This window comes from Nyctereutes procyonoides, unplaced genomic scaffold, assembly GCF_905146905.1.
Source record: "Nyctereutes procyonoides isolate TBG_1078 unplaced genomic scaffold, NYPRO_anot_genome, whole genome shotgun sequence".
Lineage (NCBI taxonomy): Eukaryota > Metazoa > Chordata > Mammalia > Carnivora > Canidae > Nyctereutes > Nyctereutes procyonoides.
Window position 1 is genome coordinate 16,282,626 of NW_026575033.1, and position 17,692 is coordinate 16,300,317.

The following is a 17,692-nucleotide window of genomic DNA, read 5'->3' on the forward strand; positions in this document are numbered from 1 at the left end:
TAATGAAATAAGACAGTAAGAGAAAGACAAATATCATATGATTTCATTCGTATGTGGAATTTAATAAAGAAAAAAATGAAATAAAAAAGAAACAAACCAAAAAAACCCAACTCTTAAATATAAAGAACAAACTGATCGAGACCAGAGGGAAGGTGCGGGGGGATGGGCAAAATAAGTGAAGGGGATTAAGAGTACACTCATTGTGATGAGCACTGAGCAATATATAGAATTGTTGAATCAGTATATTGTACTGCTGAAAGTAATACAATGCTGTATGTTAATTACAGTGAAACTAAAATTTAAAAAATAAAATATAATTTCCCAAGATTAGACACCAGCCATTCATCATCCATAAACATACTAGTGCTGCCTACCTGTTTGTCTCTGTTATCTGGCCTTCCCTCACCAAGAGGCTGTGACATTTGCCTAGCTTGAAGACTGGCCCCATGCAAAGTTCCAAAAGAATGCAAGATTGGTTTTCAGTACCCTACTTGTCACATAAAGTCCCCTAGAATTTTGAAGGCAGAACCTCTGATCCACAGGATAAAGAAGTTTCCCTTACCTTGCAGGAACATTAGAGTTATATTTAGACTGAAACCAGGTCTGTGAGTCAGTGTTTTGGCTTGGGTATCCGAAGACCAATCCTTTTATATGCTAGATGGATTCATATTCTCAGCTTTTCTCTTGGAATCACTGTATTCATTGCCTACTGCTTTATAATAGTAGACCATAAAAAATATATGAACAATCCAAGTGGCACAAGATAGGATTTCCAAAATTACAACGACTTTCCTTCCTGTTGTCTCACAGTTCCTGGTGAGCCTCCAAAGATGAGAACAACAGGTGTTAAGTGCTCACACATAGGCGCCAGGACACCAATGTGGTTCCAAACTGGTTCTGTAATCTGAAACCCATTCCCGACTGTCATCCTCCCTTTGCATGTAAGAGAATTTAAGAGTGTGACAAGAATGAAAAGGATTGAAGAGGATTTTTGGAAGGGAGTTGCACGTGAACTGTGTGTTTTCCCGTTGCATCTTTCTTTTTTTTTTTAATTTTTATTTATTTATGATAGTCACAGAGAGAGAGAGAGAGAGAGACAGAGGCAGAGACACAGGCAGAGGGAGAAGCAGGCTCCATGCACCGGGAGCCCGACGTGGGATTCGATCCCGGGTCTCCAGGATCGTGCCCTGGGCCAAAGGCAGGCGCTAAACCGCTGCGCCACCCAAGGATCCCTCGTTGCATCTTTCAAGATGAATGTTCTGAGCTTAGAATATTTCAGAGAAATTGAACATATACCCTAGAGTTCAGGGGATAACAAGGATTGTTAACTGAATCTTCCTTAAAAGTGGCTGAAGCTGTCTTCATAACACAGTGAAAAGGTAGGAACAACAAGAACCAGTACTCTTCCATCCATCAAGGTAGCTGACCTTGAGTTATCCTGAAAGGACCATGTCCTGTGTATTTAGGTATACCGATCTGTTAGCAGAAAGATGCTACAGAAATGATATCACCAAAATCAGGAGAACAGAACTCACTAAAGCACCTACCAGAAATAAGGCCAGCATTAGGGCCTCTGCCACATGAAGGACTCTACCTGTGGATTACAATAACACCTGTCACATAAGCTTTCATTCTTCAAAAGCTCCCCTTATCCCTATGCCTGACTTGGAGGGGTCAGAAATAGCAATTATAAATAGGGAAGAAAGTGGAGGGTGGGAAAAATGAAGTTTTGATATTATACTTTATCTGGGGTTAAAATCTGAAAATGAGACTGTTCATTAATCTGTGAAAGTGAACAGAAAACAATGGGATATTCCCAAAACATTGTCCAGGGGTGGAAAAGAAAGAGCAGATACATGAGGTTTAAAAACGGCAGCAGAATATGTAAGTACTTTCCAAATCCTACCAATTCAGCTCATTTAACAAACTGCTTAGCCTGCTGTTATCCTTAATTGAGCACTTATTAAGTGCCAGAATCTTTTATTTTTTAATACTTATAATAAACATATGAGACAGGCTAGTTCTCACAGTCTCCTGCTAATTTAGGAATAATATTCTTTTGGAGTTTATTAAAAAGAAATTTTAAAGGGATTTCATAAAGAAAAAAAGAAAATATAAAGATGAGCTCCATTGATGAGAAGCCAGCACAACAATGTTTTCAAATGCTTGGATAACAGGTAATCCTTTCCCTAAGATAATTCCAAACCCGATCCTCCCAAGTGGGTCCTTAAATAAAAAATTTCTTCTCTGAGAGGCAAAGCCTCCAGTTCACCTCTTATCTGGACAAAGTACTTATGAATTGAGGTGGATTTACACACAAATGATGATGATTAAGCTCTGTATTTCTCTTTCTTCCTGTCGAAGGCTGGGAGTGGAGCAGCAATGTATTCACATGGGCATATGTTTTTGTAAAATTTGCAGAAGTAAGTGATTTAATCCTAATTGAGACCCCTGTCTTTTTCTACTTGGACTTCCCTCCTGTCACATTTCTTCTTGTGCTGGGTGGTATTGAATAGGCTCTAGGCATGTAGGGATCTGATTGGGGGAAGTTGAGTTGTAATACAATTAATTTGGGTTTAGTGGGATATATTTATGTGGTTCATAGTTAAGGGATTGCTAACTCACTTTCTCTCGTAACTCTTCATGTAGTAGAGTTTTCAGGAATGTTCCTACTCCCTATATTGTACTGACTCTTTGGGCACCAAGACAAGAAGGTGTAGGATCAGAGGTCGAGTCACAATAATGATGTGACAAATGTGTCCTATGGCTCCTAACATGAGACACTGGAAGACAAAAAGGGTTTGAAATGTGTGGATCCAGGTACCAATTGGAAAATTATTCCAAGTGCAGCAATTTTCCACCAAGTGGAAAATTATTCTAGTCATCAAACCTGTAATATCATAAGCCCAAGATTTGGCTTCTATCAATAGCTAGTCAAACAGAAGTTCTCTCCTGTTATGAATACGGCATATGCAATTATAAATATAACATGTATTTCCCCCCATTTTTGATGGGAACTGTACAAAGTAGAATTTACCAGAATGCTGTGTTTTTAGGCATAAACCTAGCAGTACAACCAACAGTAAGTACATCAATAGGTGAAATACATGTTTTATGTATATACGATTGTGAGTCTTTCCCTGGCTTCCTATTCTATTTCATGTGTCCTTTCAAATCACCTTATATTCCCTTGGTGAAGCTGTCATGCTAAGGCTGATGCCAAAACAGAGCTTAAGGCCATCAGACTGAGGTGTCTCAGAACAAACATTACTTCATACATTGTGCTACCAGAGTTTGTCTCTTTAATCTGTCATTAGCATGATGTTTGTTTGTTTTTTCTAAAAATTATCTACTAAGATGGACCATTGATAAAGTAACCCATTCACACTTTTGGAAAAAGTAATGCTTCTATAAATTGATGGGGTATAATGTCTTATTTCAGTTAATCTTAAAAAATCCTGATTAGAAAAACAATTTAGTTGTATAATTTAAACTAAATCATGAAGCCCCCAGGAGTTTTTCATGTCCTCCCTGTCTCCACACACAGCTCAAGCAGGATGAGAAGATAGCCTGTTTCTCAATGGAACCCAGACTTTTACTGCCATACTAGATGGGTCCAGTTGCCAGCTCTATGTTCATATAGTCAAGTGCTGCCTCTCATTATTCTTCCTGGGACCAAACTTAACTGAATTACTTAGAAATAGTTTTTTAAATGTTTCCCTGTTTATGTTCAAATGAGGACTCAGTTTGGTAGTATATCTGATAACATCACAAATGCTATGAATATACATCATATGGTGATAGAAGAACTCTCTGTTTAAAGAACCAGAGGAGGTCATCTTTTTAAAAAAAAAAAAAAAAGATTTTACTTATTTATTTGAGAGACAGAACATGATGGGGGGCTCAATGGCAGGATTCCAGAATCACAACCTGAGCCGAAGGCAGATGCTCAACCACTGATCATTGAGCCACCCAGGTGCCCCTAGAGGAGGTCATCTTGTAGATATTTCCCTGCTCTTCTGTATTTTACTAATATTTAGGTAATATATTTAGTGACATTTGTGTTAGGCTAGATTCAAGGATGATTTAGGGTATGATAGATCAAATACATAGGCATGTAACCTCTGACTAAAGTCAAAATACTAGGCACTACCAGGAATTTTTCCTCTCCTAAAAGTCCTCTACTCTTACACTCCTAACATAAATATCAAAGTATTACATACCCAGCAACTCTTTGAAGTCCCCTTTCTTTCTTTTTTTTTAATTTTTATTTATTTATGATAGTCACACAGAGAGAAAGAGAGAGAGAGCCAGAGACACAGGCAGAGGGAGAAGCAGGCTCCATGCACCAGGAGCCTGACGTGGGACTCGATCCCCGGTCTCCAGGATCATACCCTGCTCCAAAGGCAGGCGCTAAACCACTGCGCCAGATGTTGGACATCTGAAAGTCCAACAAAGTTGGATGGAAAAAGGACATCTGAAGTCCTTTTTCAAAGGAGGTTATCTCCTAGCTCTCCTAAACAAAATGCACACAATGTATCGAGAAGTCTAAGCATAGTCTGTTTTTTGCTATGGTCATGCATTTATCTATGGACTGATAGATACAGGAAATATAAATATGGTCTTAATAAGCCTTTTGCTTATTCTAGTTGGCCAACAAATAGGGTAATATTAGTGTTAGGTGTAAAATTTTAGTGATTCATCACTTACATATAACACCCAGTGCTCATCACAAATGCCCTCCTTAATACCCATCACCATAAATCATTTTCTTAAGCAAAGGAAGAAGCCTAAATCAGAGTTAAGTTATATTAACACTGAGAGTGGACGATTAAAGCAGTGCAGGAGTCAACTGGTCCCTGCTGGCCCATATCATTAAGTTGCATGCTTACCATGGGTTGGGTTTATGATACATAAATTATCTCAATAAAATTAAAAAAAAACCTGCTGTCATTTATTGAATACCATAACAGGAATTTATACTAAGATTTAAATAAAACTGCCCTCAGTGATAGGCTTTGTAAAATTTTTAAAAGGAGTTAACTGATAGAAAAATGTTTAGCGTATGTGTTACAAATAATGATAAAAATCACAGGGCTCTTTATTGTAAATTCCATACACCCACACTTCAGTGTGACTTGCTACTTCTTGCAAAATCCACTATCAGTTTTTATAATTATTTCACCACAGCAGTGTCATGAATTCAAACTATAAATAAATGCTTGATTTTTATCCAATACAGCAAAGAAGTTGTTCACATTACTGACAGAGTGTAGTTCTGAGATGAATGTTGGCTGATATTTTTGCTTATATGAGTAAGACAAAAGTGAAACAATGATGATGTGTTCCAGAACTTACTCTTCAGTGATGTAATAAGCAACTTCTTTGCTGAAAACATGATAGTTTCTAAATACTGAAAGAATATTTCCTTAATTTTGGGAGGCTACTGACAATGTGACAGCCACAGACATCAAACATTTTTAAGTTTAATCTTCATTAACATTCTTACTATCACTTTAAGTCTGAAGACAATCGACAAGGAGTTAAGTTCTGCTTTGTGCATCATTTGACAGTTTCTATAGTACCAAATACTCTTACCATAGGTAGTTTCAAGCAACCAATGTGACATCCCTGAATGCAGAGTTGGGACGAGATGCACAGTATCGCATCACTAGATTTGGGATCCCGGGGCGGCTCAGCCGTTGAGCGTCTGCCTTCCGCTCAGGGCTCAGGGCGTGATCCCGGAGTTCCGCAATCCAGTCCCACATTTCCCTGCAGGGAGCCTTCTTCTCCCTCTGCCTGTGTCTCTGCCTCTCTGTCTCTCATGAACAAATAAAATCTTAAAAAAAAAAAAGAAGAAGAAAGTGATGAGTTTTGAGATTTTAAGCTTTTAAAAATAATTTGTTTATGTAATTTAATTTTTAATAATGACAGTGTCTAACTTCCGGCTCATTAAATTCCTGATGTTTTAACAACTGGTTCTCATCGATTTGGTCTAGCACACCGCTGCCTGACCCTTTCACCACGGAGAAAGCCAAAGCTCAGAGGCCGGCACTAACTAGACCTGGTCACACAGGGCAGTGCCCCCCAGGTCTGTCTAATTCCACACTTTCTTCTACCCGCCGTACCTCTCTTGGAAATGCAGCTGCTGATCTACTCACACATCAACATCTAAACGCCTTAATGTGAGCGCACTTATTTGTTGGAGAGTCATTGCTTTCCTTGGCAAAAGGTGGAATGCAAAACCCAACGAGGCAAGGAGGAAGGAATAAATGGAAAGAGCACAACCCCTTGACAGTTTCGTTCAAGACCTGTCAGGATCATTTCCCCCCATGAGATTTGGCTGATTTAAGATTTAGCAACCAGCAAGTGGGCAACAACTGGCAAAAATGACAGATCATTTATTGTTTTCTTTTTTTTTTTTTAACATTTGTCATTCACGGTTGCTTTTCACGCATTTTCACTGCTATGAATGAAAACGACCTACCCTAGCAGTCATAGCAAATGACAATAAATGTTAAGAGAAAAAACAAATTTATCAGGAACAAATCATGTCAGATCTCAACACAATTTGAACTCGGGCCCCAAGTGTCCTTCTCCACTCTGCCACGTTCAAACAGGCCGCCTCTGCCGCCCTTGACTGATACCCGGTGGCCGCGGGCTGGGACACCCCCACACCCCAGCTTCGCATCCCCCATTCCAGGCAGCGTGGGACAAACGATGGTCAGTAGCGTCCGAACGCCACGAGACACAAACTCGCTCAGGAACAAACTTTACACCGTGGAGTTCCAGCTCACAAGTGTTTTTGAAACTTTTTAAACACAATAGGTTGCAGCAAAAAAAGCGCCGTCTTACCGGGCGCCCAGGAGCTTCACGTTCACACACAGCGGGCGCGGCCGCTGCGGCGCCGACCAACCCGCCGCAGCCGCACGGCCAGCGCCGCGCTTGCGCAGTCAGTTCCTGCGCGGGGGACTGAGCCCCGCCCGTCAGGGACGCCGCGTTCCCAGAAAGGCCCCTGGCGTAGGAACGCTCCCGCGCAGGCGCAGGCGCAGTCGGGGCTGCCTGGCGGAGCCGACCCGTTTCCCGCCGGCTTGCGCGGAGTCTGGTGTGCGCAGAGCCGTGGGGCCCTGCGGGTGCTGAAGGGCCGGGGTCGTGGACCCCGCAAGGTGTCAGCAGCACGGAGGTGCAGGGTGTCGTCGAGGGTGCGGGGCCGGGCGCAGCCGGCGGCGCGCTCCGCCCCGGGGCCCCCGCCCCCGCCCCTGCTCTGGCCCAGGCCCTGGCTCCGGCCCCTGTCCCGGCCCCGGCCTCGCAGTTCGCCCTCCTGGTGATGCGCCCCTGCGGCGGGCAGGACGACTCTGCGGCCGAGGGCGTCCCGAGGCAGGCTCCGGCCCTGGGGGACGGCGCCGGGGCGGGCAAGCCCATTCGGTACCTGTGCGAAGTGGCGGCGGCCGGCGAGGAGGAGGCGGGGGACGACGAGGCCGACCTGCTGGACGCTTCTGACGCCCCGGGGGGAGGCGAGAGCACGGCTAGTTTGGAGGACCTGGAGGACGAGGAGACCCACTCCGGGGGCGAGGGTGGCAGCGGGGGAGCCCGGCGACGGGGCGGCGGCGGGGGCAGCACGAGCAAGACCTGCACCTTCGAGGGTTGCAGCGAGACCACGAGCCAGGTGGCCAAGCAGCGCAAGCCTTGGATGTGCAAGAAACACCGCAACAAGATGTACAAGGACAAGTACAAAAAGAAGAAAAGTGACCAGGCCCTGAACTGCAGTGGGGCCGCCCAGGCCGGCAGCGCAGGAAACGTCAGACTGGAGGTATCAGCCCTTAGCCGGGGCCTTGCGCTTGGGGGACTGGGAGGTGGTTAGAAGAAACTCCAGTCTTAACCGCCGCCCCAGATGGGCCGGGTTGCTGTAGCTGGACTTGAGGCTGAGAGTGAGTGAGTACTTGTCCTAAATTAAAGTTTATACAGACATGTGCAAAAGCCTTAGCAGTTCTGTTGCATCCTTGTGATAGATGAATAGATGTCAGCGGGAATGATGTGACACATCAGCAGCTCCGGCATTTCAAACATCTGGGATATGGGCTGGAAGGACAGTAAGTGATTGATCTGGTTCATCCTTAAAGGAGCAAAGAGACTTAGGAACCTCGATGAAATCGTACTTTGGAGAAGGTGATCTTTTCCTGATTTCATTACCCTATTCACAGCATCCTGTTGTCAGTATCCCTATTCTTAAGCAAGCTGTTCTTAGTACCCCTGTGCTTGGTATTCTGTTCTTAGTGTCCTGTTCTCAGTTAATCTTCTTTGTACTGTGTCCTCAGTAATTCTGGTCTCGGTAACCTTATACTTAATAGACTTGTTCTCAGTACTCCCATGCTTAGTACCCTGTACTTTATACCTTGTTCTCAGTATCCTTGTTCTTAGTACCCTATTTTCACCTTTTTTTAAAGGTAATAATTACAGAATTTTTATTTCTTTTAAGTTTTTTTTAAGATTTTATTTATTCTCGAGAGACAGAGAGAGAGAGAGAGAAAGGCAGAGAGAGAAAAACAGCCTCCATGCAGGGAGCACAATGTGGGATTCGATTCCGGGACTCCAGGATCAGGCCCTGAACTAAAGGCAGACACTCAACCACTGAGCCACCCAGGTCGTCTGTCCCTTACTAGATCTTTTCTTAGTGCTCTTAGAAAAGAAAATGGAATAATAATAATGAGGTGTAAATCTCAGGAAGATTTTTGGAGTGTTTGATTTGAACTGTGTTGAAGGTTAAAGCCAATGCTTTACAAAGCATTGCTTTTTTTTTTTACATGCATTTATTTTATTCTATTCACATTGTACAATTATTATACAACCTACAAAAAGTACAAAAACCTAATCCATTTTCCAATGCCAAGTCAGAGCAAAGTTGCAAGGAGAATTTGGGTGTCCTGTACAATTCATACTGCCTGTCACATGATGTATTTAAAGCTGTAAGTATTGCCACAGGAGAATCTCTTGTCTTTGCAGCGACCGCACAGATCCTGTCGATGAGGCCTCCTTAGATCAATATGTCTTTTCTTTTGAGGACAGGAACAAGACTTTGAACAGGTCTGACATTGGATTGCTTCTACTCGATAAGGGTTAAAACTCTTTTGGCATTTGCAACATGGTTGTTTGAAATAGACCTTATTAGTTCCAGAAATCTCCATTCTATCATTTGCTGGTTGTGTGGCCTTGAACAGGCTATTAAACTCTTAAGCTCAGCTTCATCTGTAAAATGGGTATTAAAATGGTATGTGGTTCATAACATTGCATCGGATATTTCACATTGAGGGTTCACACAGTATCTAGCAGAAAGTAAAAGTCAGTAAACCTTAGCCACTATTATTGTCATTATTAGTGGTATACTTAGAAGTTATAGATAAGCAGGTATTTCATCCTGTGTGCTTTCCTCCTTTTAATAAAAGCTATAGTTCCTCAGTACATTTTCATTAAAATATTTAATTTTGTTAAAAATGATCCAGAAATTTTTTTAAACTGATAGCTATCCTACGATGTATTTTCAAACTCTTTAAGTTTCTTAGTTTTTGCTAGACTTGAACAGCTGCCACATTGCAAAATTTTAGACTTTGGAATAGTTTATAAATGTGATGTTCTAAATATTTTTAAAATCTATAGCCATCAGTATGTCACAGTTCCCACTGATTAGAGTCCGAGTGACATCTCTTTCATTTTCATCCCATTGAGTCTTAATCTGTTTAGGGTAAAATGACTTATTTGAGAATCTGATGAAACCTAATGGACCCTTTTCCCAGAAAAATACACATAGGTAGGCATTTAATTTTGCATACACATTATAGAGTTCAGGACCCCTGTGGATCTTAGGTTTAAAACCTGTATCCACATCCTTGTAAAATATATTTTAGTAAATCTTGGATTACACATAATTATGGAAATAAGCATTTCACTTACTACAGACTTAAACTTAGTAAAGGCCATTGTTTGCCCTCTACACATTCCAAATTCACTTCAGAATTCTTCACAGAGAGAAAAGATAATGCACTTCTTTTCAAGAAAGAAGTATTTTATTTATAGCTACCTTCTCCTTCTAACTATCCAGCTTTTACATCTACTGTTTGAGGAAAATGTATTAAAGGCAAATAGATACTGAATTAAGTCTCCCTCACCACCTCCCACAAAAAGAACCCTAATAATTTTCCTATTTTAAAATAATTTATATGAGGTTTTTTTTTTTTTTTTGGAAAGAAAAGTAACTGCTATAAGCAAAAATTAATACCCTGTTATACCATTTGTCTTATGTTATGGGACACTTTACCAGTTCTGAAGAGATGTCAAGAGCCATAAGTCTTTGTTGAACTGGGTTGTAAACACAATAACCAGCAGAGACCAAGATCAGGATAGTTAATAAGGGCCAACTATGTAGTATTACTTTAATAGTGGAGAGGATAGATCATTATAGGCTGGGATACTCTGGAAAGGCTTTGCAGAGAAAATATAACTCAGTGTACACCAGAAAGGGTGGCTAATAGTTTATGCTTAATCAGCTAAGTTTCTTATGTGCCAGGCACTGTGCTAAGCTATAAATGGAGTCTCATACCCTTTAGCAATGCTACATAGATGCTATATATTTTTTTCTTTTTTAAAAGATTTTATTTATTTATTCATGAAATACACAGAGAGACAGGTAGACATAGGCAGAGGGAGAAGCAGGCTTCCCGCAGGACTAAATCCCTGGACCCCAGGATCACGACCTGAGCCAAAGGCAGACGCTCAGCCACTGAGCCACCCAGGTGTCCCTAGATGCTATATTTTATGGAAACTAAGGTACAGAGATTAAGTAACTTGGCCTAGGTCATATGGCCAGCAGGTAATCAAACCCACGCAATCTGATTCTAGAGCCTTCACTCTATACTATATTGCTTCCCTCAATTTTTTTTTTAATTTTTATTTATTTATGATAGTCACAGAGAGAGAGAGAGAGAGAGAGGCAGAGACACAGGCAGAGGGAGAAGCAGGCTCCATGCACCGGGAGCCCGACGTGGGATTCGATCCGGGGTCTCCAGGATCATGCCCTGGGCCAAAGGCAGGTGCCAAACCGCTGCGCCACCCAGGGATCCCTCCCCTCAAATTTTGATAGATGAAAGAGGAACACCTCTTAGTAAAGAAAGGGAAGTGGGAATACAGAAGACACTTTTGGGAAGAAGCAAGGAGACCATTCTAACTAAAGCAGAATATTTATGTGGAAAACTCATGAAAAATAAATTTGGAAAGAGAATTTGAGGCTAGTTTTTGCATAGTATTGAATGCCAGACCATGAGATTTGGGTTTGGAATCTTCAAATGAAGTTTCTAATTAGGAAGTAACAGGGGATCTACTCTAATAGGGTAGATTAAAGCCAAGGCCTATATATTTATAGATTCTTTAGGAGATTATTGTAGTAAGACTGATAAGTGGTGATAGGGATCTTCTGTAGTGTGAAAAGCAAGATTAGAAATTAAGGATTTAAAGTCATTTACATAAATCAAGTTTAATAAGGAACAAATATATATGACATTTAGTCCATGCATGTAAAAATTATGCTATAGGAGAGACACATAAAGGAACTGGGGATAGAAGAATAGACTTAGGAGAGTGATCATTATCCCTAAATATCTAAAAGGCTATCATTTGGAAGAAGCAGTAGGTTTATTTTGCATAGTTCTATGTAACTAGTACTTTTAGGTGAAAATCACCAGTTCAGTCTACCCAAATGTTGGAGTTATTTAAAACTAAATGGGATGCCTCAAAAGTTGGTGAGCTCCTTAGGACAAAAAGTGTTGAAAATTTTTGAAAAGAGAATCCCAACATTGTAGAAATTTGGACTAGCTGACTCAAGGTTATTTCTACTACAAATTTCTGTGATTTTTGTGACATTAATATTGTGAAGCTACATCATGCTTTGAGGTTGTAAGAATATAGGGTACTCTGCCATCAAGTCAGTTTCATGATTCCATTTCTTCTCCACATAAAAATGAAATTGCCACGCATAGTTAATCCAGTGGAGAGAGAGGAAGAAATTATTTTTGTTTTTATCTGGTTATCAGAATGATAAACTTCCCAGACTAAAAGAGAGAAAGTAGAACTTAGAGGCCAGTCGAGAGAGGTCAAGAGAAGAACAGAGCTTCAGTAACAACCTAAATGAAGAGCAAAGGGAGAAGAATAAATTTACGTATGGCATTGCTTGATGGTAAAACATTTATAGTTTTAGAATTGTTTAGATGTTCGTTCGTTCTTTTTCTTTCTTTTTCTTTCTTCTTTCTCTTTCTTTTCTTTCTCTCTTTCTCTTTCTTTCTCTCTTCTTCTTCTTCTTCTTCTTCTTCTTCTTTCTTTTCTCTTTCTTTCTTGATAGACACACACACACAGAGAGGCAGAGACACAGGAGGAGGGAGAAGCAGGCTCCATGCCAGGAGCCTGACGCAGGACTCGATCCCAGGACTCCAGGATCACGCCCTGGGCCAAAGGCAGGTGCCAAACCCCTGAGCCACCCAGGGATCCCCAGTTTTAGACTTGTTTAGTCAGAATTTTTGGATGTGGTCAGTATTTTATGGTTTTATAAGAATCAGAATATCTCCATTAACTACAGTATTTAGTTATGCCAGGAAAACTGTTAAGTATTTAAAATTCTGTCAAGTAGCGGGATACAATAATTAGGGCTGCTGATTTTGTTTGGGTAAGCATGTCTTCAGAGAATGGTTTTCATTTTAGGACTTGGCTATTTTGTCTATACTAGTGGCAGGAGATTATTTGTACCAGTGCTTTCCAGTCTTTTCAAATCCAGTTTGTCATTTTTTTCCTAATGACTTCCAAATTTTGAAAGCTTTGTACCGTGTTTCTTTACTATTTTACTGCCCCCCCACCCCATTTAATTGTCGTTAACTGGACAGAAAAACTATCAGAGTGTCTCTAGCAATATGTAAATTGCCTTTGAGGTATTCCATCCAAAGGCAGGCAAACTTTGTTTTGGCCTGGATAGCTTTAACAGAAGGGAATGTTCAGTTTCCACCTGGCATTTTTAGTGATACGGAAAATGGCTCACAAATAACTCTTTGGTCCTCCCACTTTTGCCTCAAAATCTATTGATTTTGAGACCTTCAAGAGACTGGAGATCTGTGGTTGGAAATAGTGGAGGGAGACGGAGTGAGGAGTATTCTGTAAGATTAATTGCCAACATTTTATCTATGACTTAATGAGGGATTTTCCCAAAGTTTTACAGGGACCGGGCAAGAAGGAAGAGAAGCTGAGGACCCATTCATTACATCATTAAAAGTGTACAGTCATGGATTATTATGTTGACTGTTAATCTTATTTACATTTTTATGGTTTATTCCAGGAAAGTACAGATAACATACTCTCCATTGTTAAACAAAGAACAGGAACCTTTGGGGATCGTCCTGCAAGACCTACTCTTTTAGAACAAGTGTTAAATCAAAAAAGACTGGTAAGTATCTGTAAAGTACTTACAAATTTATTAACAAAAGTTGTTAGAATTATTTAGATTTTGGGGATTTTAAAACTTGTTAAACTGGTCATCAGAATTGAATTGTTCCTCTGCTAGTACACACTGGAATCTCCTAATGCTTTCTCAAAACTATATGAGCAGAAACACCTTTACTCATATCTTCATTGACTAAACCTTGAATATTTGAGCAAGATGGAGTTTTAAAACAGACTTTGTTCTGAATTCTGTGGTTTATGGAATAATGCTTTAGTGGTATGGAAGTAGAATGAGACCAACATTTGATAAAGGTCTCTATTAGAAATTTGCTAGAAGGCATCAGAATTCAATCAGAAAAGGAGAGATTTTTCAATAAATATGGAAATAATTGGGTAGTAATTTAAAGATAAAAAAGAATTTAGCCATATCACTATACATCAAACTAAATTCCTGATAAAGATTTTAAAATAAAAAATAGAATTGAGACTTAATCTTAAAACTTTTTCTAGCTTGAAAGAAATAGACGAAATTATAAAGAAATGAATACTGTAGTCAAAAATGGTGGTGAAAATGCAAACTCCAAAATAGCATACAGGAAAAACATTTGCAACACATATAAGACACTATGGTTAATATGGTTGACATTTTTAGCTTACAAAAAATATTCATATAAATTGATAAAAAAAATTTTGGCTTCAATACATTGCAAAAAATATATACAGGAAAAAAAGAAATGCTATCATTAAATGATATAAAAAGGTATTCAATATCAGTAAAAATCACAATAAACAATATAACAAATGAAAATTATTTAAATGATCACAAACAGTGATGTTAGGGTCTTCATGAAATGGACACTCTGTTGATGGTATTGTACATTCATATCAGACTTCTAGAAAGCAGGTGTTATCAGGAGTCTCTAAAATGGTCATCCCTTTAGCTCAGCAGGAAATAAATCCTGTATAGGGATAAAGTTAAGCATAAAGATGATGCCAGAAATGTAATTATCACAAATAGAAATAGTTGAAACAACTAGCTGAGTAGACTATCACACTTTTACTTAATAGAATATTGGTACATCTTTACAAATAACTTTTTTATTGAAGTATAGGTGACTCTAAGTTTTAAACAAAACAAGTAACTAAAAAATGTACTGTGCTGTAATGTTAAATTTTAAAATCAGTGTTTAATGATAGTTTTTCCACCTTGCTCGGTTTATCTTTTTTAATTTTGGGGAACCAAATTTTCTTTTCCTCATCAATATATATAAGTATTTTATTATAGTAAAAGCATATTAATCATTATATTTGTTATATGACTATATTTAAAAATGGTAGGTGTACAAAACTATATTTTTAGATCATTCTGTCTTTTCTGAAATTTTTGTGATATGCTAATACTGCTTTTATTAATACCTGTATACCCACACACACACACACACACACACACACACACACACACACTCTCTTTAATTTCTTCAGAAAGACTTAATAGGCTAAGTCAGTGAAATTGAATCCTTAAATGGGTCTCCAAACTGTCATCTAACTGCCATTTTCACAAGTGGCCCCTTTTCATAACCTTGTTTTTCTTTGCTGTAATCCTGGGTCAGTGCTATTTTTGGCTGTTTGCTCTTATGCTTCATAGATATATATGCTGGCATCACATATAAAGCATTTCCTTTGTATACAGAGTCACTGATAAGATTAGGCTTTACCCATTACTCTTAGATTTTAGTATTTGATGTATGACATCAAATTTTATTATCATTAGCTTGCAGTTTAATACAGTGCATTGGGTGCAAGTGTGAGTTCATTTCAGGCACAATTTGTTTTATAAGCGTATTGTGCCTTGGTAGAGACACCTAGCAGAGTAATTTTATAGCATGAAGACAATCTAAGCCTGTAAGAATGATGTTAATAAGTATATTTCTCTTTCTTCTTTTCAAGTCCTTACTAAGAAGCCCAGAAGTGGTGCAATTTTTACAGAAACAGCAACAACTATTAAATCAGCAAGTTTTGGAGCAAAGACAGCAGCAGTTTCCAGGAACATCAGTGTGAAGGAATTTGTCAAGAAGATTCACATGTTTTTTATTTTGTATAGTAGATGGACATATTTTTATACTAAAGATAAATGGGATAAGATATTCTAGTAAAGCATAAACAGTCATTTTCCTATAAATGTATGTGTGCATTTGAGGATACATAAGTATTGCACTTTGTGCATCTAATCCTTTCATATTGCCATGAATCTGAAGAAACAGCCTATCTTTCCAAAGTAACATTTAATTACACTTGTTTTTATAAGCATAGTGTTTCACTTCAGTCATTGTTACTGAAGGTAATGAAGCAGTTACTTTCTGTGGAAGTCACAAAATTAGTACATATTAATCTTTGATCATTAGTTCAGTGGTTCTTATTAAGGGCAGTCAGAAAGGATGGATATGTTTTTGGTAGTCACAGTGACCTTGAAACTCCTAGTTTTTAGTGAATGGATCAGGAATCCTAAATGTCCTACCATGTCTGGAATGACCGTTCACAACTAATGATTATCTCACCCACAATGCCAGTAATCCTCCTCTTAAGAAACACTGATAGTGTGAAAATGAGTGGGAAATATCAGTGAGGGTGACAGAACATGAGACACTCCTAACTCTAGGAAATGAACAAGGGGTGGTAGAAAGGCAGGTGGGCGGGGGATGGGGTGACTGGGTGATGCGCACTGAGGGGGCACTTGACAGGATGAGCACTGGGTATTATGCTATATGTTGGCAAATTGAACTCCCAATAAAAAAATATACAAAAAAACCCCACTGATAGTTGTGATACTACTTGTGATAATAAAATGTAGTTGGGGTACCTAGAATTGGGTTCTTGAAATAACTTTTTCTTCACAGTTAAGACTGAAGCTGTCAAAGAGGTAAGTGTATTTTAAATATATAAGGAAAATGATCATTGTTAGTTATCTGTGAAATTAGGATGTGTATTTCTTTCCCAGAGATGTGCTGGTAAAACCTAGGAGAGGAGCTTAATAAGTACACTGGAATGAAAGCCTCTCTTCTAAAGTTGGCTTCTCGCTTCATGTTAACTACTTGTGTTACTCTTTTAAAGCAGACTTGTTGAATTTGTGAACAGGTATAGATGTATCTCATTCTACCAATGTCAAGACGAAAACCATTTTTTAAAACTCATTTCCTTTTCAAAATAAGAATAACACTCCCGCATTTTTTCAGGAGCTTTCAAAATTGAGCTAATTTAAGACCGTGTTATTCCTGAAGTAATGTTCAAAGAATGATGGGTCATCTGGATAGATACTTTTTTCTTGCATTGTCTCCTAGGAAAACTTTTAAAAGGCAAACCTATCAATAAGAGTCAAAAATCAAATGTCAAGAGAGTATTTCCGGGCAGCCTGGGTGGCTCAGCGGTTTAGCGCTGCCTTCAGCCCAGGGCATGATCCCATGTCGGGCTCCCTGCATGGAGCCTGCTTTTCCCTCTGTCTCTGTTGCTACCTCTCTGTTTCTTATGGGTAAATAAATAAAATCTTTTTTTAAAAAGCATTTCCAATGTTAGATAATTTATGTTTTTGGTTTTTTTTTAATTTTTATTTATTTATGATAGTCACAGAGAGAGAGAGAGAGAGGCAGAGACACAGGCAGAGGGAGAAGCAGGCTCCATGCACCGGGAGCCCGATGTGGGATTCGATCCCGGGTCTCCAGGATCGCGCCCTGGGCCAAAGGCAGGCGCCAAACCGCTGTGCCACCCAGGGATCCCTAATTTATGTTTTTTAAGTTTGTGCAAAAGTGTGTTGGTTTCTTAGGTTTAAAGCCCTAAAATGTATATTAAGTTAAACTTTATTTATTTATTTATTTACTTACTTACTTAAAGATTTTATTTATTCATCCATGAGAGACACACACACACACACACAGAGGCAGAGACACAGGCATAGGGAGAAGCAGGCCCCACAAAGGGAACCTGACGTGGGACTCGATCCCAGGGTCCAGGATCAGTCCCTGGACTGAAGGTGGGCACTAAACTGCTGAGCCACCTGGGCTGCCCTCTATTTTTTATGTGTGTTTTGTGTCTGTATATATGTGCAAAAACACAGATTTTACCAAAATTATTCATTAAAATCTAGTTGTAGACCTTTAAGTTGTCTGATTCACTTATTCTGTTCTTTAGTTTTTTTCATCCTGGGTGCAGAGGAATTCATTTACACTTGTTATTA

The 17,692-nt window shown here is 39.4% G+C and overlaps 1 protein-coding gene and 1 long non-coding RNA gene across 2 annotated transcripts in view; one reads left to right on the top strand and one right to left on the bottom strand.

The window, feature by feature from the left end:
• Window positions 1-6,906, bottom strand: part of LOC129504627 (uncharacterized) — a 61,363-nt gene extending 54,457 nt beyond the window's left edge. The window contains exons 1-2 of the long non-coding RNA XR_008663389.1: window positions 6,856-6,906; window positions 5,599-5,839 (exon numbers count right to left, since the gene is read on the bottom strand). This is a non-coding gene — a long non-coding RNA (uncharacterized LOC129504627). The remainder of the gene's footprint in view (window positions 1-5,598; window positions 5,840-6,855) is intronic.
• A 148-nt stretch (window positions 6,907-7,054) lies between these two features.
• On the top strand, window positions 7,055-17,562 carry RFXAP (regulatory factor X associated protein; the record flags this gene model as incomplete). Its single annotated transcript, XM_055317235.1, has 3 exons — window positions 7,055-7,810; window positions 13,364-13,471; window positions 15,415-17,562. Coding segments are annotated over 3 exons (975 nt in total), but the record flags the coding sequence as incomplete, so codon positions are not given.
• Between the last annotated feature and the right edge of the window lie 130 nt (window positions 17,563-17,692).